This window comes from Muntiacus reevesi, chromosome 12 (assembly GCF_963930625.1).
Source record: "Muntiacus reevesi chromosome 12, mMunRee1.1, whole genome shotgun sequence".
NCBI lineage: Eukaryota > Metazoa > Chordata > Mammalia > Artiodactyla > Cervidae > Muntiacus > Muntiacus reevesi.
Genome location: NC_089260.1, coordinates 75,304,192 through 75,327,882, shown reverse-complemented (window position 1 = coordinate 75,327,882; position 23,691 = coordinate 75,304,192). Strand labels below are relative to the sequence as shown.

At 53.5% G+C, this 23,691-nt stretch overlaps 1 protein-coding gene across 1 annotated transcript in view; it reads left to right on the top strand.

The window, feature by feature from the left end:
• Nucleotides 1–23,691, top strand: part of LOC136144752 (maestro heat-like repeat family member 5) — a 56,789-nt gene that overhangs the window by 3,837 nt on the left and 29,261 nt on the right. The window contains exons 2-17 of the mRNA XM_065902605.1: nt 2,256–2,437; nt 3,767–3,912; nt 4,524–4,652; nt 7,365–7,524; nt 8,984–9,036; nt 16,120–16,227; nt 16,507–16,623; nt 17,047–17,166; nt 18,132–18,278; nt 18,913–19,035; nt 19,850–19,929; nt 20,140–20,275; nt 20,736–20,868; nt 20,957–21,126; nt 21,805–21,900; nt 23,099–23,203. Of these exons, the coding sequence (XP_065758677.1) occupies nt 2,256–2,437; nt 3,767–3,912; nt 4,524–4,652; nt 7,365–7,524; nt 8,984–9,036; nt 16,120–16,227; nt 16,507–16,623; nt 17,047–17,166; nt 18,132–18,278; nt 18,913–19,035; nt 19,850–19,929; nt 20,140–20,275; nt 20,736–20,868; nt 20,957–21,126; nt 21,805–21,900; nt 23,099–23,203 (2,005 nt within the window). The remainder of the gene's footprint in view (nt 1–2,255; nt 2,438–3,766; nt 3,913–4,523; nt 4,653–7,364; nt 7,525–8,983; nt 9,037–16,119; nt 16,228–16,506; nt 16,624–17,046; nt 17,167–18,131; nt 18,279–18,912; nt 19,036–19,849; nt 19,930–20,139; nt 20,276–20,735; nt 20,869–20,956; nt 21,127–21,804; nt 21,901–23,098; nt 23,204–23,691) is intronic.

Here is a 23,691-nt window from a genome sequence, read left to right as displayed (position 1 = left end):
GCGTGCCATGAGGCATGGCCAAAAAGCAAAAAAGATAAACAAATATTTCAGAAAAATGAAATAGTAGAAGGAAATGAGGTGGGGGGATCATTTTTGTTCTTATTTCTTTTGTTTTTGGTTTGTTTGGTTTTATTTTAGCTATGCTGTTGTTCAGTAGCTAAAGTATTTTTTTTTATTTACATGCAGTAAAATTCACACTTTTCAATGTCCAGTTCTACAAGTTTTTTTCTTTTTAATTAATTTCTTTTTTATTGGCCATACCACACAGCATGTGGGATCTTTGTTCCCTGACTAGGGATCGAACCTGTGCCCCCTGCAGTGGACGCTCCAAGTCCCAACTGCTGGACAGCCAGGGAAGCCCCAGTTCTAGATTGGGACTCCTCATACAGCGTGTATCCACTACCACACACAAGCTCTGAAACTGTTCCATCTCCCCCTCAAATTCCCCGTGCCCTTTTTCGTACTCAATCCTCCAGCTACCCCGCTATCCCCAGAAACCACTGGTCTGTTTCCTGTCTGTATAGTTTTACCTTTTCAGAATGTCACAAAAACGGGACAAGGCAGCACGTAGCTTTGGGGGTCTGGTTTTTTTTCACACAGCGTAATGCACTTAAGCCTCCTCCATGTGGTCTCCTTCATCAGTCACTCCTCTCGTTACTGCTGAGTAGTATTTCTATGGATGTAGCACAGTTTTTTGTGCATTCGCCAGTCGAAGGACATTTGGATTTTTTCTGTTTGTGGTTATTATAAAGCCACGGTAAACATCTGTGTACAGATTTTTGTGTGATGTTGTCATTTCACTTCAGTGAATGCCTAGGAGTAAAATATCTGAGTCGGATGGAAAATGTAGGTTTTACTTTCTAAGAAAGTACCAAACCACCCTCCACGCTGGCTGTACCATTTTGCATTTCCTCGGGCAATGATGGAAACTCTAGTTACTCTGTCTCCTCACCAGCACTTGGTATTTTCTGGTTTTTCTTTTCTCCATTCTAGGAGATGTGTATTGATATCCCACTGTGCTTTTAATTTGTTTCTCTCATGGAGAATGGTGTTGAGCAGTTTTTATGGGCTTATTTGCCATCTGCTTTTCTCCTTTAGTGGAATGTCATTTGAATCTTTTTACCTGTATTTTCTTAGGCTGTTTGTGTGTTGTTCGTAAGGTATTTGTATATTTCAGGCATAGTCTTTTATCAGGTATGTGATTTGCAAATTCTTCCTCCAAGTCCAAAGCTTATCTTCTCATTTGTTGTAGCTGTCTTTCAAAAAGCAGAAATTCTTAACTTTGGTGAACTTGTTCACTGATTTTTTATTTTATGGATTGTGTCTTTGGGGTCACACACGGGACTGCTTCGTGCAGCTCAGGGTCACAGAGGTTTACTCCTACATGTTCTTCGAGAAGTTTTAGAGTTTTAGGTTTTACTCTAAGTCTGTGGTCAGTGTTGAGTTAATTTATGTTTGTAGTGAGATATAAATTGGGGTTTATTTTTTACATGTTTATCCAGTTATTGCAGCACCATTTATTGAATAGACTATCCTTTCTTAATTGAATTACTTTTGCACCTTTACCAAAATACATGTGGGTCTTTTTCTAGATTCTCTAGTTGGCTCCATTTGTTTCTATTTCTGTGCTTTCATCAATACTGCACTGCGTTGATTACTATAATTGTATAACAAACCTTCAGATCAGCAGTATCAGTACTCCAATTCTTCTCTCCAAATTGTTAGGCTATCTTTATTCCTTTCCTTTTCCACATAAATTTTAGGAACAATTTGTTGGCTATTACAAAAAAAATGCTTCTTGGATTTTGATGAAAATTGCATTGAATATTTAGATAAATTTAGAGAAAATAGACAACAACATTGAGTTTCCAATCTGTAAACATGGTGTGTTGCCCCATTTATTAAAGTCTTTATTTCTTTCAACAGTATTTTATATTTTACAGTATATGGATCTTACAATTATTTGATACATTTATACCCAAATATCTCATGATTTTTAGTGCTATTGTTTATAGTACCTTTTTATTTTAATTCCCAGTTCGTTGCTGGTACACAGCAACATGACTGATTTTTGTATGCTGACATTCTATATGCCAATTTGCTGAATTCACTTTTTAGTTCTGGTAGGGTGTTTTTTAGATTCTTTGGGATTTTCTATTTAGATCGTACCAGTCTCTCGGCCTTCACAGCACCTCCCTCCATAAACACACGGGGCCATTCAGATACATACACCCAAGTCCTCGTTTCCCTTTCAGAACCTCCTCCCACATCTCTGAACTCACAAAGAGCCAGGCCTACATGAAGGTGCCTCACAAGTCTGCCCATGGGAACAGACAGAGGCCCCTGACCGCCATCCTGCTCTGCAAGTCACAGACCAGCCAGGCCGCCCTGATGCCCAAGGAGCACAGGACGTTCATCAAGGAATCCTACAACAAAGGTGACCCCCGGCCCTGGGGCTCGGTTCCAGCAGACCCCATCAGTCCCTCCACCTGAGGAAGTCCTGGGGATGAGGGCCAGAGCAGGCCCACCCCCCAGGACCCTGGGGTGACAAGAGGCGTGGGGAAGGGGGTCAGAGCAGGCCCACCCCCAGGACCCTGGGGTGACAAGAGGCGTGGGGAAGGGGGTCAGAGCAGGCCCACCCCCAGGACCCTGGGGTGACAAGAGGCGTGGGGAAGGGGGTCAGAACAGGCCCACCCCCTAGGACCCTGGGGTGACAAGAGGCGTGGTTTGGTGCAGCTTTCATCAAGGCCTCCTGCCCATCCTCTGTGGCCTCTTCACACTTCCTAAGACACCATCGAAAGCCCAAAATGCCCTCTCTCAGCCCTTCCCTCCGTCCTCCTCCAACACCTCTCACACCCTAGAACCTCAGCTCACACCCGGCCCTCTCACTGGAATGCTTTTCCCCTGCCTTCATCTTTGTAGGCAAAGCTAAAATGCCACCCTCTCTGTGAAGCCAGCCCTGACCACCTCTCCGTCTCAGGATTTATCACCCCTCCCCTCTCTGTGCCCAGGGCCTTTTATACAACTTCCCCACAGAACTCAAGTCTGCTGATACTGGGTATGGCTCTCCTGGGCTGGAGACTCCCTCAGAACAGAGCCAGGCCCTGACTCCCCTTGGGGCCACACACACAGTCTTACAGTAAATGAACACCACTGAATGTTGGGTGACTGGATGGAGGATGAAGGGGTAAGGAAAGAACAGATGGAGGGATGGAGGGATGGATGCTTAATTTATCAACAGATTGGTGGGTGGATGGGTAGATGAATTTTTAAATGGGTGAATAGTGAGTAGATGGATGGATAGATGGATTTAGGAATGAAGTTGGATGGACCAAAAGTGGATAGATGGATAAATTTATTAATGGATGGACTGATGAATAAGCATAAGGATGAGCAGGCAGGTGGGTGGACCAGTGGGTTGATGGATAGAAAGACATGGATAAATGTATGGGTGGATGGACAGATCGACGGACATATGGATGATAGATGTGTAAATGGATGGCTGAAAAGGAGAGTGAGCCAATGAATGGATCGAGTACCGCACACGTGAACAAGAATGCATTCCCTGCTTGCTTTCTTGCTCCTGATCTCAAAAGGACAGCAGAGCGGTTAGGAGCCCCAGGATTTCCCGGTGTGTTCGGTTCCCCAAGCCCTTCCTGTCAGATCACGGTTTCCATTCCCCGTCCCACTCTTCCCCACCCGCCCAGCGCTGCTGGCACGCTGTGGCCTTCCCACGGCCCACCCATGCTCACGTCTTCTGCCTCAGCCATCTGCTTCAAGCTGCTCCAGGACCTCAGTAGTTCAGACTCCGTCCAACTGAGGTACAATATCAAGAAAATCAAGGATATAGCTCAGAGGGCCCCCAACCTGGCGCTGGAAACCATCAGTGACTACTTTGTAAACAACCAGCAGGTGGGAGCTGTTCGCGCTCTTCAGGGCAGGCGTGGGGAGGGAGGGGAGGGCTAGACCCAAAACAGGTTCAGACCTTGGTTCCTCCAGACAGCAGAGCTGTGATTTGGGGCAAGTCAGTCTCCCCATGAGTCCAGCGAGCCAGCAGGGGGTGGGTGGAAAGTAGACCAACATGTGTGGACCATCCTCTGAACGGTCTCTCGATAAACTGTCGTGATTCCCAGAGACGAGAACACTGAGACTGAGAGGAGGGAAGTGATTTGCCTAAAGTCACAGCGGAGGGATGGCTGGGTGGATGATTAGGGGAAAGCTCTATCTGGATTTTTTAAATGAATGGATGGATAAAAGAATGAATGGATGAATTGGTAGAATGCTCTTTAGACCCCCTTGCAGTTCCCTGAGGATGGGGACAAGTGTTTATTCATCTGTCTCTGCAGAACCTAGCTCAGGGCTGTTCACAAAGGTGTTGCTAGATGGATGGCCAAATGCGTCCACTGTGCTATCTCCTCGCTGGCCTCCTTACACACCCGCCCCCCACTGCTGCTCCCATGGCGACTCCCCACTTCATCAGATCCAACTAGTCTCTAAGCCTGTGTCCACCCTGCCACCCACAGATCTCCACCCGGCACAAGTTCCGGCTCTTCCACGTCCTAGAGGCAGCCATTGGAGCCAGTGAGTCCCTGGAGGAGACCTGGGAGAAGTCATTCATGCAGCTGGCCCTGGAAAACATGACAAAGTCCACAGTGAGTCTCCCCCCCCCACCCCCAGCAAATAGTCCATTCCACAAAGGTTTTTGGGGTGCAGGCAGCAGCCCCAGGGACCCAAAGAATGCTGGGAATGCCCAGTCTTGTGGCTGACCGAGAAATTCTACCCATTTTCTCATTTTCTTACCACCAGCCCCTTCAGAGGGACAACATCATGCACCCATTTTACAGCAGAGAAAGGTGAGGCTCAGAGAGTTCTTGACTGGTCTGTGCATCCCACCCATTCCCCAGGCAGTAACTCAGCCCTTGGCTGCCTGCTTCTTGGTCCCTGCCTATTGAAGACCAGAGGTTTGGACCTGGACTGCACATCCCCCAGCAGGTGGGGGCAGGTGCTTCTCTGGGTGCACAAGCTGGTCCAGGACTCACAGGGAGAGCAGGTGCCTCCTGGCGCCTCCATCCTGCATGACGCCCAGCACGTGCCTGGCTCTGGGTCTGTCTTAGCCTCTGTGATAGGCGGTCCTGCATCCTTGCAGTCCAGCTGCTTGGGTCCTTTGCTTCTGGAATACGCTTCCCTGATTCCCCAGGACATCATCCCCTGTGTTTCTCTGTACTAGGCTTCAGGAACTCTCAGACCCAGAGCTCTCCAGAGTTCCTCGTACTCTCATCCCACCTCTTTTTGTAAGGCATAGTTCAGGCGAGGCAGAAAAGGAAAGATGACCTCGACAGAAGTAGGTTACCTTTATTCAGGCAAGGAGGGGCGACAGTTGGCCTAATGACAGGCTGAGCGCCAAAAGGGATCAGGGAAGCTTCATACTTACAGGGAGGTTTGTGGAAGCGATAAGGGAAACGTCAATCAGGCGGGATATTTTGAGTATTCTTTTGTTGAGATGACACTTGTAGTTGGGCAGGGGGTGATAAGTCTTCTGGGCAGGTGTAGGGGCTGGTAGGTTTCTGGACACGGGGTGATAAGTCCCAGATAGATGCAACCAGCCTGGAGCATCAGGGTGGAAGTAAGGTTATGCTTTGATTTCTCCGAAGTTAGATGATTCAGCAAGGGGCCTTTGAGACTGTTGTTCTCTTTTCTAGGCCCAAAAGACTCCTTCACTTTTTCCACCTCTCTGTCCTTCATTCTCCTTTCTGAGGAGCCATCATCTTCCAAATCTTTGACTGCATTTTCTATGCCTATCCATGAGCCTTTAACTTTCAAGACATCTTGGTCTTTGTCCTCAGAATGTTCCCATTTCATCCTGTTAATAGCTTCACAGATGCAGTGTCTTCCCTTATCTCTCAGGATATTAAAGGGACTGTTTGGCTTCAAGCTTTATCTCTCTGCTTGGCCTCTATTTCCTCCGAGTAGCTTTTCTCTGGGTTTCATTGGGTTTGTGGTTTTGGCTATGGTTTTAGTCCCTCCTGCATACGTGGCCTTCTCTGTGTGGCCATCTGCCTGTGCTTACGAGCTGCTAGGATGCTCTGGGCACACAGGTGGGTGATGAGATTGGGGGTCCACTGCAGAGTTACGAGGTGAGCCCTCTACTGTCCTCCGTGTATCCCTGTCCCCGTATCAGCACCTCGGTGTCGTTCCTCTCGGGCCATCCAGATCTCCCGGGGAAGACCTGATCTGGGGCTCAGCCCCGCGCGGCAGAGTGGAGAACCTGACCCAGGAAGTGTCTGTCCCCGGCATTTGCGGGCCTGGCCTCCCCACCCAGAGACCCTCAGCCTGGCCTCTCCAGAGACCCTGCGAGTGTACAGACTGGGGAAGGGATCTGGGCGCTTGACTTCGCACCCACTCTGCCCTCTCCCCGGCCCCCCTAGCTGTAAGCATCTGGGAGATGCACCCCCCAGGATTTCTACCAGACCACGTGTGGTGTCGGTGGGGGCAAGTTCTCAGCTCACCTCACTGCCTGCTTAGTGCTCAGCCCAGTTACCTCACACAGAGGGGTGGCTATCGCCCTTGGTAAAAACCTCCTAAATGTAGAGTACTTGAGGTCTTTTCCTGAAAGAGCAAAATCAGATTCAACCCATCATCTTAACAAGAAGCCCTCATAGTCACCCTTCGAACAAATCATAAATGATATAACGATTTCACATGATGCCCAGACAGCACTGAGAAAAGCCCTGAGTGTGGCAACACAGCGCTGGGCGGTCTGAGGCTGCCCCTCGAGCAGAGCGTGGTGGGCCTGGCTGGGGTGCAGGGAGGGCAGGGGGCTGGCCAGCTGGGCCTCTGCCCCCAGGACGCTGACACCGACTCCTCAGGCCCGAGATCTCGGGGCAGAAGCAGAGACTGTGCTTCTGAATCCCTGGTGGTTAAGACTCCAAGGCTGTGATGTTGTCCTAAGCTCCCAGGAGTTCCGGAAAGAGGTGACATCGAGTAGAGCCTTCAGGACGTGTGTCCAGAGTGTAGGCATTGGAGCAAGCTTTCAAAATGGACTAGCATTTGGACAGACAGGGCAAGTGGACACTGTATTCCAGGCGGGAGACAGCATCTGTACAAAGGCTCCGCAGCAGGGATAATGACAATGGGCTTCTGGACCAGGAAGTGGCCCAGGGATGTGGATATTCACGTGTAATCCTGAGCCCTGGGCATGAGCCTCACCTTCACCCACCCACTCTGCGTGTCAGGCTTCCTCAGCCTCAGTTTTCCATCCAAAACCTGGGTTGACAGTAGCTGTCTTGCCCACCAAACCAGACCCCGTGTGTGAGATGTCACGGCTCCATCTGAGCACCCACTCTTCCTCTCCGCCCCCCGCCCAGGAGCTGGAGGAGGCCTACCAGGACGCGGCCGGCAACGTGCTGGTGGCCATCTGCAGGCACTCGTGGCAGGCGGTGGCCCAGCACCTGGAGACCGAGGTCCTGTCGGGCGTCTTCCCGCACCGCAGTCTCCTCTACGTGATGGGCATCATGACCTCGGATGGTATGTCCTGCCCTCAGGGCCTGGGCCCGGCCACCCTCTGTCCGCAGGCTAGCAGGGGGCGGCAGGGCAGGCTGTGAAGAGAACAGGAGGGGCCGGCAGGGCTGCTGACCCGCGGGACACCCTCGGGACCGAGATCAGCTGCACAAGAGGGAAGCCAGCCAGACAGCCGGAGGCTGCGGCCCGGACACCCCCACGGCCCACCTGTGCCGCCCGTCCCGTCGAGGCCGCGCTCCTGCCCTCAGCGTTTAAGCCGCAGGCCTGGACACAGCTAGGGCGGAGCGCGGGGGTTCCAGGAGGGAGGCCTGCTCTGCCGTGTACTCCGCGGTCCTCTCCGCTGGTTCCCGGCAGACAGACAGGCCAAGCTCCCAGACTGGGACAGGCATGGACACCCAGCCGCACGCCGCAGCCCCGGAGGCTCCATGTTCCTGTGCCTCCTCCGTGGCTGCTGCCTCTGAGTCACTGGAAGGGCCACCTTGGATAGTGGGGGGTCTCTGAGGACCCCCAGGGAGGACTCACGCGGGGAGGTCTTACCAGGATGAGGCTCAGCTAACACTCTTTGAGTTCCTGTCGTGTGCCCGGCTCTGCCATCGGGAGATCACAGCCTCGCCAGAGAGGCACACTTCACCTCCCATCTGTCACTCATTCATTCACAAGCATGAGCTGAACTCACTGCTGTCTGCCCCGGTGGCCATCAGGGAGGACTTCCCAGAGGAGGCAGCCAACTCTGAGCCATGCCTTGCGGGATGAGTAGGGGTTTGAGGAGGAAATGGTGTGAGTACACCTTGGGGCCTTAGGGAGGAGCTAGTCAACAGCCTCAGCTGGGGGGTTGAGGTGAGGGGGAGAAATGGGTGTGGCGGATCTGCTGTCTCCAGGGCGACCCAGAGGGGAGGCCTCAGAGGCTGCGCTTGGGAATAAGGCTGGGAGGAAGGCAGGCCTCAGCTTGGCTCGGCTGTGCACCCCTCCCCTGGAGCTGACAGGCTGGGTGGAGGTTCCTCTGTGCCTCGGGTCACCTCTGAGACCCCCCAGAGCAATCCCCGAAGCGGCCCCTCTTTCTGAGGTTGGGTTTCCAAAGCTCCATAAAGGCTTTCCAGCCCCAATGTGCCCCTCTGGGCCTTGATTTCCCACCATTGAGGAGACCCAAGCACATCCCAAGGGACCTTGCCCAGAGAGAACCCTCTATTCCACTGTGGATGAGCCTGAGGCCAGAGAGGGAGCTTGACCCACCTGAGGGCACACAGCAGGGATAGCAGGACCATGGCACCAGCCCAGTGCTCTGGAGCCCCAAGCCCAGCTCACCATCCTCGGAGCTCACCTCCCCCAGTGAGCCGGACAATCCCAGGACAACGCAGTCCTGACTCAGTCATGTCCAAGGGATGGGGAGATGGAGCCCAAGACCCAGCCCCGGCCATGGACACAGGACCTGGCCTCCAGTGACCGCCACCTCTGCTCTCTCCCTCAGAGAATCTCTTCAAGGAGGGAGAGAAGGCTGGCTGGGAAGAGCAACTGGCCAAGGTAGGGAGGGAGCCCAGACATGGGGGCCTTCTGTGGGGCTGATCGGGGGCGAGGGTGGGCACGCACTCAGTCCTGGGGGCACGGAGGAGGCTCAGGACGGGAGGCGGAAGGCGGGCAAGGCTGGTACCGAGGCGCTGCAGGGTCCCTGGGAGTGGGGATGTGAACTGTGGTCTCTAGACACCTGGCACAGAGCAAGTGTCCAGCACACACAAGGCCCTTCCTGCCAACCCTGGGGTCTGGGTCGGTGACTAAGGGGCCCAGAGAGGGCGCGGAGGCCAGATGGGAGAGCAGAGGGGCAAGGAGGAGGGCGGTGGGGACTGAAGTCATCACAGCGAGGATGGGTGTCACGCTGCTCCCACTCCAACCACACATCACGTGGCCAGAAGAAGGGACGCCGGGCCCTGGCAGGCCTGGATTCAAGTCCAGGTTCAACCAACCACAGCTGTGTGTCCTGGGTGACCTACTTTGCCTCTCTGTACCTTATTTCCTCCTCTATCAAATGGGGGTGAAAGTACCAACCTCCAATGCTTGCTGCGAAATGATAGGAAATAATCTACATGGTGTCTGGCATTCTGCGTGACAGATAGGAAGCCCTCACTCACTTCATTAGTTATTATTATCATATAGTAGCAGCAGAATAGTTGTAATTAAATAGCATTTAGTGGAAATAACACCGCCAGCAGCAGCAATACAGGTAATTAATAGAAAAATAAGACAGAAAATCACTAAGGACATAGAAGACTTGAACAACATAATTAACCGAATTGATCTAATTGACATTCTTTTCAAATGTAAATGGAACATTCACCAAGACAGATCATTTGCTGGGCTATATATCAGGTTTCAATAAATTTAAAAGGACTGAAATCAAACAGAATACATTCTCTGCCCAGAACATCAATTAGAGATCAATACCAATACATCTGGACAAATTCCAAATGTTTGGAAATTAGACAACACTCTTTTAAATAACCCACAAGTCATAGAAGAAATCACAAGGAAAATTAGAAAATATTTTGAACTGAATATTAAAGAAAGCACAATATGAAAATTTGAAAAATTTGTGGGGCTCAACAAAGAACAATGCTTAGAAGAAATTTATATTTGTAATGCCCATATTAGAAAAGAAAAAAGATAAAATCTATTATCTAAACTCCATTTTAAGGAGCCATCCCCCAAAGTGCAAATTAAGCCCAAAGTAGAGGAAAGAAAATAATAAAAAGTAGAGAAAAAATCAAATTTTTTTAAATGGACAAACAATAGAGAGTGAATAAGCCCAAAAGTAGGTTTTTCAAATATATTAATAAAATGATAAGCTCTTTGATAAGCTGATCAAGAAAATAAAAAATATTCATTATCAGTAAAGATGGAGTATCACTGAACAACTTTAAACATGGAAGGGTAATAAAATATGATTCCAATAAATGAGGCAATTTAGATTGAATAAACAAATTCCCTAGAAAACACAAACCACAAAACTGACAAGAGAAGAAACAGAGGACCTGAGTAGCCCTGGATAAAAGAAATTGGAGTCATATTTTATAAACCTTCCCACAGGCTTCGCTGGTTAATTCCATCACAAGTTAAAGTGTTAGTCGCTCAGTCATGTCTGACTCTGAGACCCTTTGGACTGTAGCCCACCAGGCTCCTCTGTCCATGGGATTCTCCAGGCAAGAACACTGAAGTGGGTTGCCATTCTCTTCTCCAGAGCATCTTCCCAACCCAGGGACTCAACCTGGGTCTCCTGCTTTGCCGACAGATTCTTTATCGTCTGAGCCACCAGGGAAGCCCGTCACAAGTTAATGCAGAAATATTACCCATTCTGTCCAAATTCTCTCAGAAAATAGAGGAAGAAGAAACAGTCCTGAAACCATCTTATGAGGTCAGCACAACTCCAACACCAAAGCCAGCAGAAGACATTACAAGAAAGCTATAAACCAATATCTTTTATGAAGATGAACTCAAAAATATTTAGCAAAAGATTAGCAAGAAAAATCTGCCTTTTTGTTCACCTACCTGGAATCTCTCACATCCCAGCCCTTTGGAGTTTTTACAGAGACCTTGTTGATAGGTGTGGTTCACGAAACCGCTGGCGGCTGATAATTAAAGTCCACCTCTCACCCTCTCGCCTCTCTGAAGGTTGAGAGGTGGGTCAGAGTTCCAACTGTGGATCCAGGATTGGTTCTCCTGGCAACTCGCCCTCCTCCTGGGTGGAGAGCCAGGGGCTCTCCAGAAGTGGAGCCAGGCTTCTTGTGAACAACAAAAGACACCTTTACTGCTCTCCTCACTTAGGAAAGGGTTTCAGAAGCTCTGTGCTGGAAGATGAAGACCACGTGTATATTTTTAGTAGAAGTCCCAGTATCACATTGAGGAAGGCTCTTCACAAAGCAGGAGTAGGAGGAAACTAGCATCTGTGGAAACGCTACCACTCACATACCTTATGATGAATGAATGACACCTTCCCACTAAGATCAGAATAAGGCAAAGAGGTCCACAGTCTCCACTTCTGGTCAACAGTACACTGAAGTCCTAACCAAGGCGTAAGGTAAGAGACAGGTGAAAACAGACATACGGATTGCAATGGAAAATGAAAAACTGTCTTTCTTTGCAGACAACATAATTGCATACACAGAAAATCTCACAGTTTTTTAAATTCTGAAACTATTAATTACTAATAATTGAATTTAGCAAGATCTCAGGGTAGAGAATCAATATGCAAATATCAACTGAATTTCTGTGTACTAACAATAAACAATTGGAAGATAAACTTCTAAAAAACTATGATGCAGTCACATTAAAAACATGAAAGACTCAGATAAATTTAACAGAATATGGGCAAGATCTTTACAAAACACTGCAAAAAGAAATTAAATAAAACCAAAATAAATGCAGATAAATGATCATGGATAACGAGAGTCAATAATGTTAAGATGTCAATTCTAAAAATTGATTTGTGTATTGCCACTGTGATGCCAACCAACTTCATTACAAAAAAAGGAACTTTAATGCCTGCCTCCAACCATTCACAAAAGTTAATTTGAGATGGGCCCACAGCCTAAATATTAAAAACACAAAAAACTTCTTGAGGAAAACACTGGAGACAATCTTGCCTTTATCTTGAGGCAGGTAAATATTTCTTGGAACCCAGACACCATTCATCATAAAAAAGTTTTTTAATGGATAAATTGGATTCCATCTGAATTAAAGCTTCTGCTCATCCAACAATACTACGAGGAAAGTGAAAAAAGGGAAATCAGAGACAAGAGAAAATTTTCACAAGACATATCTCTGGCAAGGGATTGTATCCGGAATAAGTGAAGAACTCTTCCAAAATCAGGGAGAAAAGAGAAACAGCCCAATTGCAAAAGTGAACAGAAGAGTTAAGTAGGCATGTCACAGAGGAAGGCAAATGAATGACCAAAAGCCAAAGACACAACGGTCAGCATCTTGAGTCCTCAGGGAAATGTCAGTTAACATCCGAGAGCAGCCTCCACCCACCCACGGACAGAGCTCAAAGGAGAAAGAAAGGCTCAGCCAAATGCTGGTGGTGAAGTGCCCGCTGCGGGTGGGGCGGGGAAACCTGCTTGGAAAGCTGACATTTTCTTATACAGTTAGGACCCGGCAGTTCCACTTTTCGGTACTAACCCCAGAGGCATGAAACACTCGTACACAAAATTACACACAGAAGCATGTTCCCAGCAGCCTCATTCATAAGAGCCTCAGACTAGAAACAACCTGTACTGGGCAGACTCATCCCCTCCCAAAGATCTGGAATCAATTACTTGCTCACCCACCTGAGGAAACTGGAGAGAGGAGAGCGAGTTACACCGAAGCTGAGCAGCAGAAATGAAATAATAAAACTCAGAGGAATCAGCTGGAACGAGCGTGCAACAGCACGGTGAATCTCAGACACACACTGAGGGTAAAAACAGCAGACACAGGGCTTCCGCGGTGGATCCGGTGGTTAAGAATCGCCTTGCAATGCAAGGAACATTGGTTTGATCCCTGGTCCAGGAAGATTCCACATGTCCAGGAGCAACTAATCCCAAGTGCCACAAATACTGAGACTCCTCTCTGGAGCCAGCAAGCCATAGCTACGGATTGAAGCCCATGCTCCTAGAGCCCGAGCCCCACAAGCAGAGAAGCCACTGCAGTGAGAAGCCCGTGAGCCACAGTTAAGAGGAGCCCTCAGCTAGAGAAAGCCCACTCGCAGCAGCGAAGACCACAGCCAAAGAATGAATCAACACGTCTCTTTAAGAAATACCAGACACAGAAAAAGCACACACCGCACAATTCCAGTTGGATGAAATTCTAGAAGAATTTTAACCTTATGGCAGGCAAGCTAAATCAAACTGGTCTTGTGGGGATGGAGGTTGACTAGGAGTGAGCATGAGAGAGCTTTCTGGGGCAGTCAGAAATGGTCCAGATCTTGACAGGATAAGACATTACTTTGCCAACAGAGGTCCGTCTGGTCAAAGCTATGGTTTTTCCAGTACTCACGTATGGATGTGAGAGTTGGACTATAAAGAAAGCTGAGTGCTGAAGAATTGATGCGTTTGAACTGTGGTGTTGGGGAAGACTCCTGAGAGTCCCTTGGACTGCAAGGAGAACCAACCAGTCAATCCTAAAGGAGATCAGTCCTGAATATTCATGGGAAGGACTGATGCTGAAGCTGAAACTCCAATACTGTGGCCACCTGATGCAGAGAACTGACTCATTGGAGAAGACCCTGAAGCTGGGAAAGATTGAAGGCAGGAGGAGAAGGGGACAACAGAAGATGAGATGGTTGGATGGCATCACTGACTTGATGGACATGAGTCTGAGTAAACTCCAGGAGTAGGTAATGGACAGGGAAGCCTGACTAGCTGCCGTCCATGGGGTCAAAGAGAGTCAGACGTGACTGAGCGACTGAACTGAGACAGTCATGCGTTTGTCAAAGTTCACTGCACTACACACTGACAGGTGTCTCCCTGTAAGTTAAACAGACCTCAATATTAGTTAAAGCTGAAAAGGAAATTTTGGAAACAGATGTGTTTCAAATTTCAAAATATTTCAGGTTTTTTAAAAGAAATATGGGACCCACCTTAGATATTCTGTAAACATTCTTAGCAAGGTCTAGGACTGATGCAGAATCAGATAGATGACTACCTCTGCTACGGAAACATGCAGAATTCACACTAATTCCCATAAATAGTGTCGCAGAAGTTTGGGCTCTGCTTTGGCCACCAAATGCTGGTACATGCCACCATGAAAAAGACACCGAAGGTTTTGGGGGAGAGGACAGAAGCCCCTGGTGCTTCTGAAGAAATTAGGAGCTTCCAGGAGGCTGGGATTCCCTGGGCATTCGGCAGACACCTGTCCTGTGGGCGTGTGGGAGAGTCACCCAGGTCCTGCTGTACCCCAGCAAATGCACCAGGTGTGGGGCACAGCCGGGGCAGGCAGGCTCCTCTGGATTCTGCCCTGGTATGCATGCATGCTAAATCGCTTCAGTTGTGTATCTGACTCTCTGCGACCCTATGGACTGTAGCCCACCAGCTTTCTCTGTCCGTGGGATTCTCCAGGCAAGAAGGTGTAGGTTACCATGCCCTTCTCAAGGGGATCTTCCCGACCCAGGGATCAAACCCACATCTCATTGCTTCCTGCATTGGCAGGCTGGTTCTTTACCACGAGCACCACCTGGGAAGCCCTGGAGCAGTGGAGATGGCCAATGTGCAGTAAAAGCATTAGTCACTCAGTCGTGTCCCACTCTTTGCGACCCCATGAACTCTAGCTCACTGGGCTCCTCTGTCCATAGGAATTTCTAGGCAAGAGTACTGGAGTGGGTAGTCATCCCCTTCTGCAGGGGATCTTCCCCACCCAGGGATCAAACCCAGGTCTCCTGCATTGTAGGCAGATTCTGAGCCACCAGGGAAGCCTTAGGCTAGAGCAGTTTCCATTTCCAGGTCCAAGAGTGCATCACCAGAGGGGGTGCAGACAGTCCTGCCAGCAGGCAGCGCTCTGGGCAGGTCTTCTGTCCCAAAAGGCTGTGGGATGGATGGCCCTGCTAGTGCTCCTTTAGGGTAGATCCCCAGAAAAGGAATTAATTGGGGAAATGGATGTATATAAACTATAAATTTTAGTTTACATTGCCCAAACCTGCACTTTAATGTGATCCAATCACCTCCAAAATGGTGCTGTTACTATTTCTCAATCTTGGCCAAAATGATACATCATCTTAATTTCCATTTCTTAAATATTAGTAAGGTTGAATTTATATATCTCCATTTTTAAGTGGATTGTCATCTTTTTCTTATTGGTTTATAAAGTGCTCTTTATCAATGATATTAACTCTTGGCAACAGATCACAGAAAGAAAAAAAACTACTGTGTCTTTCAACTTAATTTATGGTGATTTGGCTAAACAAACTTCTTGAAATGCTTATCTTCACATTTACCAATCTTTTCTTCTTTTAAGGTATTTGGGTTGGGAGCATAATTAGGAGTCTCTCCACCAGAAAGAATCTTAGGATCAAAATCTTAGATGACTTGTGGAAACCAGAAACACTAAAAATAGAGAGGCTGTGTATTTATCATCATAAAATGATGCGGTGTTAGGGCTTTTAGGACTTTATGTTTAGAAGGGACTTCTCATTCATTTATTTGATCGTTGGTTCATTTATTCCTTCATTCAAAAATACTAACAGAGTGTCAACTACTCGTCGGGCACTGTTTTAGGTGCTGGGGAGACAGCCGTGGGCAAACAAGACCAACCTTGCCCCCCAGGCACCCAGCCTGTGGTGCAGCCACCTTGAGGGGACGCGCTGCTGGGCCTCTGTGACAGCCGGGCCTCCGCCCAGCACTGGGGACATAGTCAGGCTCCTGGCTTCCAGCCCCTCCTGGAGAACTTCCAGGGAGGGACACCCTGAAGAACGAGTCTCGTCCCCAAGGGCGAGCGAACAAGTCAGCGGGCCTGGAGCCTCAGCAGAGGGGCGTGGGGAGGAGGACAGCAGTCAGGACCCCGAGCGGCTGGGGGCGGGCCAGGCTGGGGGAGACTCACAGGGCGGAGACAGAGACCCTCTGCCCGCCCACCCCTGTCTGCTCACAGATGGCCATCGAGTCGGTGCCGTTTCTGAACAGAGAAGCATGGTCCAAGGAGCTGCTGGGGACACTCACCAGGCCTGACCACACACAGCAGGGACAGCCCCCGGAGAAGGTGGGCCACCCGCATCCCTGGTGCCCACCACACAGGCCCAGGGCTCTGTCCACGGGACTCACACCCAGAGCAAGCCCCAGGCCCCCAAAAGAAATAGAGGGCGCGGGCCGGGCCGCAGGACTTGCAGCCACACCCTTGACGCTTCACCACCAGGCCAGGGATTGCTGGTCACAAAGCAGAGGGGCGAGAGGGCCTGCAGGGGAAGTGGCAGACCACCCGGTGGACAGGGGTGCAGGGAGGTGGTTCAGGCTCAAGACAGGAAGCTGAACCCTTCCCCAGGCCTTCCTGTTCATCTATTATGGGCTGATGCTCCAGGCCTCAGAAAACGGCACCACGGTCAGGACACACCTGAAAACCCTGCTGGAGACGTCCCACCAGTGGTCCAAGCAGAGGGAGGTAAGGCTGCAAGGCCACTCAATGCCAACGGCCTGACCCTGCCCACGGGATGAGCCTGACCCCAGTCACACTCTGGGTCCTGACCCCGGTCACACTCCGACCCCTGACCCTGGTCACATACTGAGCCGTGACCCTGGTCCCACTCCAAGCCCATCACAGCTGTGTCCTCTTCCTTGTCTCCTGGACCCTCCTTCCCTGCTCTGGCGCGGGGCTGCTGAGACCTGGGGATGGGGAGGCAGCGGTAGCAGGGCTCCACAGTGTCACCTCCCCCCACCCCACCCTCGCCTCCAGCCCCCATAAAGAGACGCCCCCACGAGGCTGGGCTCAGACGTGTGTGTCCGCCCAGGCTAGTGGGAGGCAGGTGCCCTGTGCCCTCGGACAAGCCCCCGCCCACATCAGTGACCCCGGCCCCTGCCCCCACAGGGCATGGCGCTCACCGTGGGGCTGGCTGCCGCCCGCCACCTGGACCACGTATGGGCCGTCCTGAGGCAGTTTGGCCGCAGCACGGCCATCAAGTGGAGCCTCAACAGCTTCTCCTGCAAGGTGCTGGCTCTCCAGCGGCCGGAGGCCTGGGCTGCAGACAGGGATGCTTGGCCTCTGTGGGGTGGGGGCTCCTGGGGCCGATTACAGGGAAAGGCTGTGGGCCGCGCCCCCAGCCTCTGGCCCACCTCTGCAACAGCGCGCGTGGCCCCCGCGCCACAATTTACCCCTCCTCGATGGTGTTCCCTCTTTCCCACCGGGCTGCAGGGAGCCCAGCTGTGAGACCAACACAGCAGGGGCTCCAGGGACAGCTCCCGCGTGGCTGCCTTCCTGCCGCGTGGTGGTTGGTGGCTCTTTGATCCTGGGCCTCGTCCAAAGCAGGAGACCAGGGCCCAAGGCCAGCCCTGGGGAGCTCCCGAGGGGGAAGCAGTGGCAGTGACCCCAGGAGGAGAGCCGGGATAGGACAGAGGGGGGTGAGTGAGAACCAGGACCACGGCTGAGGTCCGGCCTCCTCGCAGTGCCGCACCCGGCAGCTGGTAGAGCAGCAGCTGGGACCCGAGGCTCAGACCCCCAGAGAGGGTCTGGTCACTGACGGGCTGCAGGATCATCGTGTCCTCAGGGGACATCGAGGGCCGCACTCTCTGGGTCTCGCCTGGAGCCAACGCGCCAGGTGCCCCATGACTGTCTCTCTAGGTCCAGACACGCCCCTCCTAGGCTCCCAGAGCCTGAGGTGGGACAGACGGGGGCCAGGCCACCCCAAGGCCAGAAGGGTGAGGGGCTTAGACTCCAGCCCGTTCTCGCAGAGACAAGAACCCCCGGGTACACCTCCAAGTGACCCCACGAGACCCAGCCCTCCACCCTAGGGAGACAGCCCCATCTCCCCATTTTCCTTGTGAGATAAACTGAGGTCTGCCCTGCCTCTAGGACCCTGCTAGGGCCTGGGGTACCTCCCATCACCACACCCCAGGGGAAGGCTCAGCAGGGCCCCATGCACCTGACCCACCCCGCCCCCACCCCACTGTGCGCAGAACTCGGAGGACCTGCGGTGGAAGTGGGCCAGCAGCACCATCCTCCTCGCCTACGGCCAGATGGCGGACAAGGCCAAGGCCCACATCCTCCCGTGGGTGGACAACATCCTATCCCGAATGGTGTTCTTTTTCCATTACAGCCACTGGGTATGACTCCCGGCCCCTCCCAGAGCCCACCAGAGCAGGGGCAGGACTAGACCCCCCCCAGGGCACGGGAGCCCACCAGAGCGGGGGCAGGACTCTAGACCTCCCAGGACCCTGGAACCCACCAGAGCAGGGTCAGGATTAGACGTCCCAAGGCCCCGGAGCCCACCTCCCCACCCCACCCCAACTGGCCTGGCCTCCTCCTCATCCTTCCCACCTAATGCTTCATGGATTTTCATAGGACCCCGGCCCTCTGCCTTCCCCCTGAAAGCAAGCCCTGGGTTCTCACTCAGAAGAACTGGATGCCCCGTGATGACAGTCCCCTGACCCTGCACCCTGGGAACAGTGAGGGGCCAGGCAGCCCCTTGAGGCCACTGCACACTTGATCCTTGGGCCTGGGGTAGCCACATATCACAAGACTCTGGACACCAGGCTTCTTACAGGCACCTCCTGATGCTTAAGCATCATCAGCTATTCACACTGGTAAAGAAAATCACAGGGGTCCTCCCATCCTGGGGCCTATGCAGCCCCAGCCGGAGACCCCTGCTGCCATGCGGGACAGTAGCCCTCCTGCTCTCCCTCCCCTCCGGTGCTCCCACTCCCCGACCCATCCCCTTGCTCCGCTGTCTGACCCCAGGACGAGACCCTGAAGCAGAGCTTCGTCACGGCCATACTCATGCTGGTAGGGGCCATCAGCCGCAACGAGGGCGCCCAAAGCTACGAATTCTCGCAGGTGTCCGAGCTCCTCAAGTGTCTAATGGTGAGTGCAAGGTCCTGGGGCAGGGGAAGGGCTCCCCAGGGATGGACCAGGCACTTCCCTCAAACAGCAGCACCCACGAGAGGCACCAGTGGAAGAGATGGGCCAGCTGGACTTCTAGAGCATAGACAAGCCCCTCACAGGCTTTCACACCTGGAAGCACATCCATGGCCCTCACTTGACTCGCTCCCTACAGTGACCCTGAGCTGGCCAAGGACATCCACCACACAGCTGATGTGGCTGAGACCCGGGAAAGCAAGCACCATCCATTCTGTCAATACTGACCTAGCTTGCACCACTAGTTACTAGGGGTTTGGGCCTTGCAGAACCTGTGGGATAGTGGAGGAAACACAGGAGACACACAAGTGATAAGTAATTATGCAGTAACAAAAACAAAAATAACCGTTCTCATTTTCTGAGCCCCTCCTGTAACCCAGACATACTGCTTTGCATGCCTTGCTTCCCACCTAACACAAGGGCAACGGCATCATGTTACCTGTGAATACACGAAGCTCAGAGTAGTTTGGAGGTGTGCCCAAGGTCACGCGAGCTCATGTGTGGGTAGCTAGGATTCAGGCATGACCCATCTGATTCTAAAGTCTATGCTCTAATTGTCTAAGGTGGCAGGGGGACGGCGGGTGGGGGCAGGGGGGTTCAGATCACAGAGGCCCCCTGTGAGGATCCAGAGCAGAAGCAGAATCCTGCAGGTTAGAGAGGTGCTGGGCACCCAGGCCTTTAGGCAGGAAGGAGACTTGGTGTCAGAAGTGGGACAGGCCCAGGTATGCGGAGAGACTCAGCCTTCCCCCGGGACTTGCAGCTTCTGATGAAGAAAGAGCCGCAGGACAGGCTGTGCACCACGACGCGCCGGCAGACCCTTAACATCATCTCCAGTCTCTGGTAGGCTCCCGGGCCCACACGGTGCCTTGCTCAGCATCCACCCTCAGACTCACAGCTCAGGCTTGGCGCCCCTCAGGACAGCGAGGTGGGAGACATCAGGCGTCAAGGCCCTCCTGGGCAGGGCTAAGGACCTGAGCCAGCGCAGGCCACCATGGGAGGCGGGTGGCCCTCTTACAGAGGCCGCCACCGTCCCCGCCTTTTTCCCCACAGTAAGCTGAGGCCACCGCTGGACTTGGAGAAAAGATCTCGGCTTCTGTCCATCAGCCTCCGCAGCGTGATATCCCTGCCGCCGCTGGAGGTCCTGGAGAAACACACCTGCCTCTTTATGGAGCCGCCCAACATACAGGTGCGAGCCTGGCACCTTCACCCCTTCCGGAGGGGGGGCCCCGGGGAAGAATGTCCAGTCCTGCGCACTGCTCTGGGATTGGGAGGGGGCCCCTGAGGCACCCGCCTCCCACCGAAGGCCAGGGCTGGGGCTGTTTCTTTCAACTGTTCTGAGCCCACCTGTAAAAAGGGGGTGATGATCCAAGAGCTAGTGGCCCTTAGGACTGAAGCTGAAAGGAGACCCTGGGTGTCCCACGTGTGGGGCAGAGCAGCGCTCTGTTCATAGAATGGGCGGCCTCCCTGCCTCTTGCCGGCACTGAGAGCGTGCAGCTCAGCGTCACCCACGCCGCTGCTGCAGGAAGGAGCTCTGGTGTGCGCTCCACGCCCCTGGCCGGCTGCCCACTCAAGTTCTGTACAAGGGAAGCCGCACTGCGGGGAGATGCCGGCCATTGCGGGCAGCCGCCACCGGGGGGCGCGTGCAGCCTCAGGCGGCCCCGCCCCCGCCCGGCGCCCCGCCCGCTGCAAAGGGCACGCAGCCAACCGAGCGCCTGCCGGGCGCCAGGCCCACCCCGCGTCTGCGCCAGCTCAGCTTCCCAGCAGCGACCCGTCCGGAGAGTGAGGGAACCAGCTCAGAGAAGCGGAGGTGTCGGGAGGGAGAGTCAGGGCTGATCTCCGCCCCTTGCCTCTGGGCCGGGCTCTTCAGGCCACCTCCACAAGCTGAGTCCAGGATGGAGCCTGCAGATAGGCAGCTTGGGTGGAGGTGAGAGTGAGGGGCCCCTGGACCCAGGGCGACACCACTGCAGCGGCTCCCCAGAAGGGGGGCGTCTGCCTAGGCTCCAACCCTGCGGGAGTGCAGGGTGCCCCAGTGACCAGGTGAGGACCCCACGGCCGGACCCTCGGGGAGTGCAGCCGGGAGCCAGTCGCTGGGCTGGGTTTCCTGTGTGTTCTCACCCTGTGTCCACGTCCACCCTGACAGGGGCCTGGCTCCAGCCCAGTTCTCAGGTGGCAAAGGCAGGCTCAGAGAGCTGAAGTGGCCCCAGGGAGCTTACAGCCAGCGCCCCAGGGCTCTCCTCCAGTGGATACTCCCTGTGGCCCTTCCCTCCCTGGGCAAGCCTGACTCGCCAAGCAGCCAAGACTGGGGGTCTCCTGTGTTTGCAGGACCAGTGCAAAATGAAAACGGGGGCCTTTGTTTAAACCTTTTTTGAGAATTTCAAGATGGCAATGGCAAAGCGTTCAAGTAGACACGAGAGCCTTCCAGGCCAGGTCTTGTGCGGGTTACACGTTTGTGAATCTTCCCAGCCACTGAAAATCCTGTGCCCTGGGACAGGCCCCAGACCACCCCAGACCACCCATGCTCCACGGCTGCCCAGTGGGGGTCCTGGGGGGCCCTTCCTGGGCATGATGTGAGCTCGCTGGTGTGCAGCCCATCCTGGGGAGTGTGCAGGAAGTGGGCAGCGAGAGGCTGATGCACACAGGCCCCCCAGGAGGTCTCAACCATCCCTCTGGCCCTGGGGCTCAGCTGCCCGCTGACCTGCTCCACGCCCCACACAGACCCTCTACAAGGAGACCGCAGGGGCCCTGGAGCAGATGCTGCAGAACTTCATCACGCAGAACCCCACAGCCAAGGAGCTGCACTTCCTGCTGTCGGTGAGGGCGTGGGGCAGTGTGGGGAAGGGGACAGGGGGCAGAGGACTCAGGGCCTGAGCCAGGCATGGGACTGGTCTAGACGAGGGCTGTCCATCTCTAGGGATCACCACGGTTTAGGACAAGTGGGGCGGGCAGGTGCAGTGAGCACAGCCTGGTGGCAAGTGGGCCATGAAGGCCACAGCAAAGTGAGTTGGTGAGGAAAGAGGCTGTGGCCCTGCCCTGGAGGGACCTGCCCTCCTTCCCACTGAGAGAACCACCGCTGCAGCAGGTTCCCGGGTTCGAGGGCATCTCCCAAGCCTACCACCCCCACTCTGTCACCGCCCTCCAGCGTCCTTCCCTGATAGGAGGGAGAGCAGCCAACAGAGTCAGCAGAGGCCCAGACAGGGGAGGCTGCCTCTGCTGGGAGGGCAGGAGGTCGGGGCCAGCAGGCCTCTGCAGAGGAGGGCACTCAGGAGCAAAGCTGAGCAACCCCAGCGAGCACACTGGGCCGGAAGGGAGGGCGGGTCTGCATGGCTGGAGCCTGGGGTGGGCACAGAGGTGGGGGCCGTGGGTCAGAGTGAGGTTAGGTCAGCAGGGGCCAGGCCATCTCAGGCTTGGGGCCCAGTGGAGCTGAGGGGAGCCGCTGCAGCAGGGACTGCCGACCTGGGGTGCACAGATGGAAGGCGGGGTGGGGTGTGTGAGCCCAGCCAGAAGAAAATGTTGTCACAGGACACAACCAAGTCACAGACTCTCCCAGCACTTCATCCTCACGCAGCGTCAGAATCGTCCATCCCCGTAACAAAGAGACTCAAATGCGGCTTAAGAAGTGTTCAACCTGTCTCAGTATGCGTTTGAATTTCTTTGTAACTCTGTGCCTTTACGGTGTGCACAGAAAAGCATTGTTCTGGAAAGAATTACATTGCAGAGAAACAGGTTAAGAACCTGGCGCCGCAAAAGACTTTCAGCAGGAGGGGCGTGTCAGCTACAAGAAAAAAGTAACACCTCCTCTTGGGTCGCAGTGGCGGCCTGGAGCAGAGGGATTAGGCAGTGAAAAGAGACAAGAAGGCTGGATAGGGCGAGTGGTGGATAGCGCAGGGCTAGGACTGGGAGCGTCCTGAGCCGTGGGTGTGGCTTAGGCTGTGGTCTGGGCTGAGGGCGGGCCCTGTCTGGAGCTGGGGTCCCAGGCAACCGCGCCCCTCCCTGCCCCCACCACCTGCAGCACCTGTACGTCTGGCTGGCGTCGGAGAAGGCACATGAGCGGCAGCGGGCTGTCCACAGCTGCATGGCCCTCCTCCAATTCCTGAGCCACAACCTCTACCTGGACGTGAGTACCGTCTCTTCCAGCCCCAGGCCCACAACCGCCAAGCCGCCCTTCTCCCCGAGCCTGCCAAGGTGCATATGTCCCTGCCCCCAGGACAGGCAGGATCCCTGCTTCCCCTGTGGCCTGGCCAGGCACTCCCCCTCCTCACACACAAGGAAACAGCTGGGGTTGGGGGTTCGGGGCATCCCGGGTGAAGGCCTCCCAGCTAAAGGCTGAACCCAGGCTCCCTGACGCCTGACCCAGGACGCTGGGCTTTTGCCAGCACAGCTTGAAGCCTCAGGCAGGTTGGTCACCCTGAGCCTGTCTCTCAGGGAAACGGGAGGAAAGGAGTCCTCCTCGGAGGGACACAGGGGGCGTCAGATGGGAGACTGAGAGTGCCGCCCTGCTCCAGACTAGGGCAGGCAGCTCTGTGCGGGGCAGCCACTGTCCCTCTGCCCTCGTCCATCACCGTCTCTGTTGTTTCACGGATCACAGCTTAACCACCACCTGTC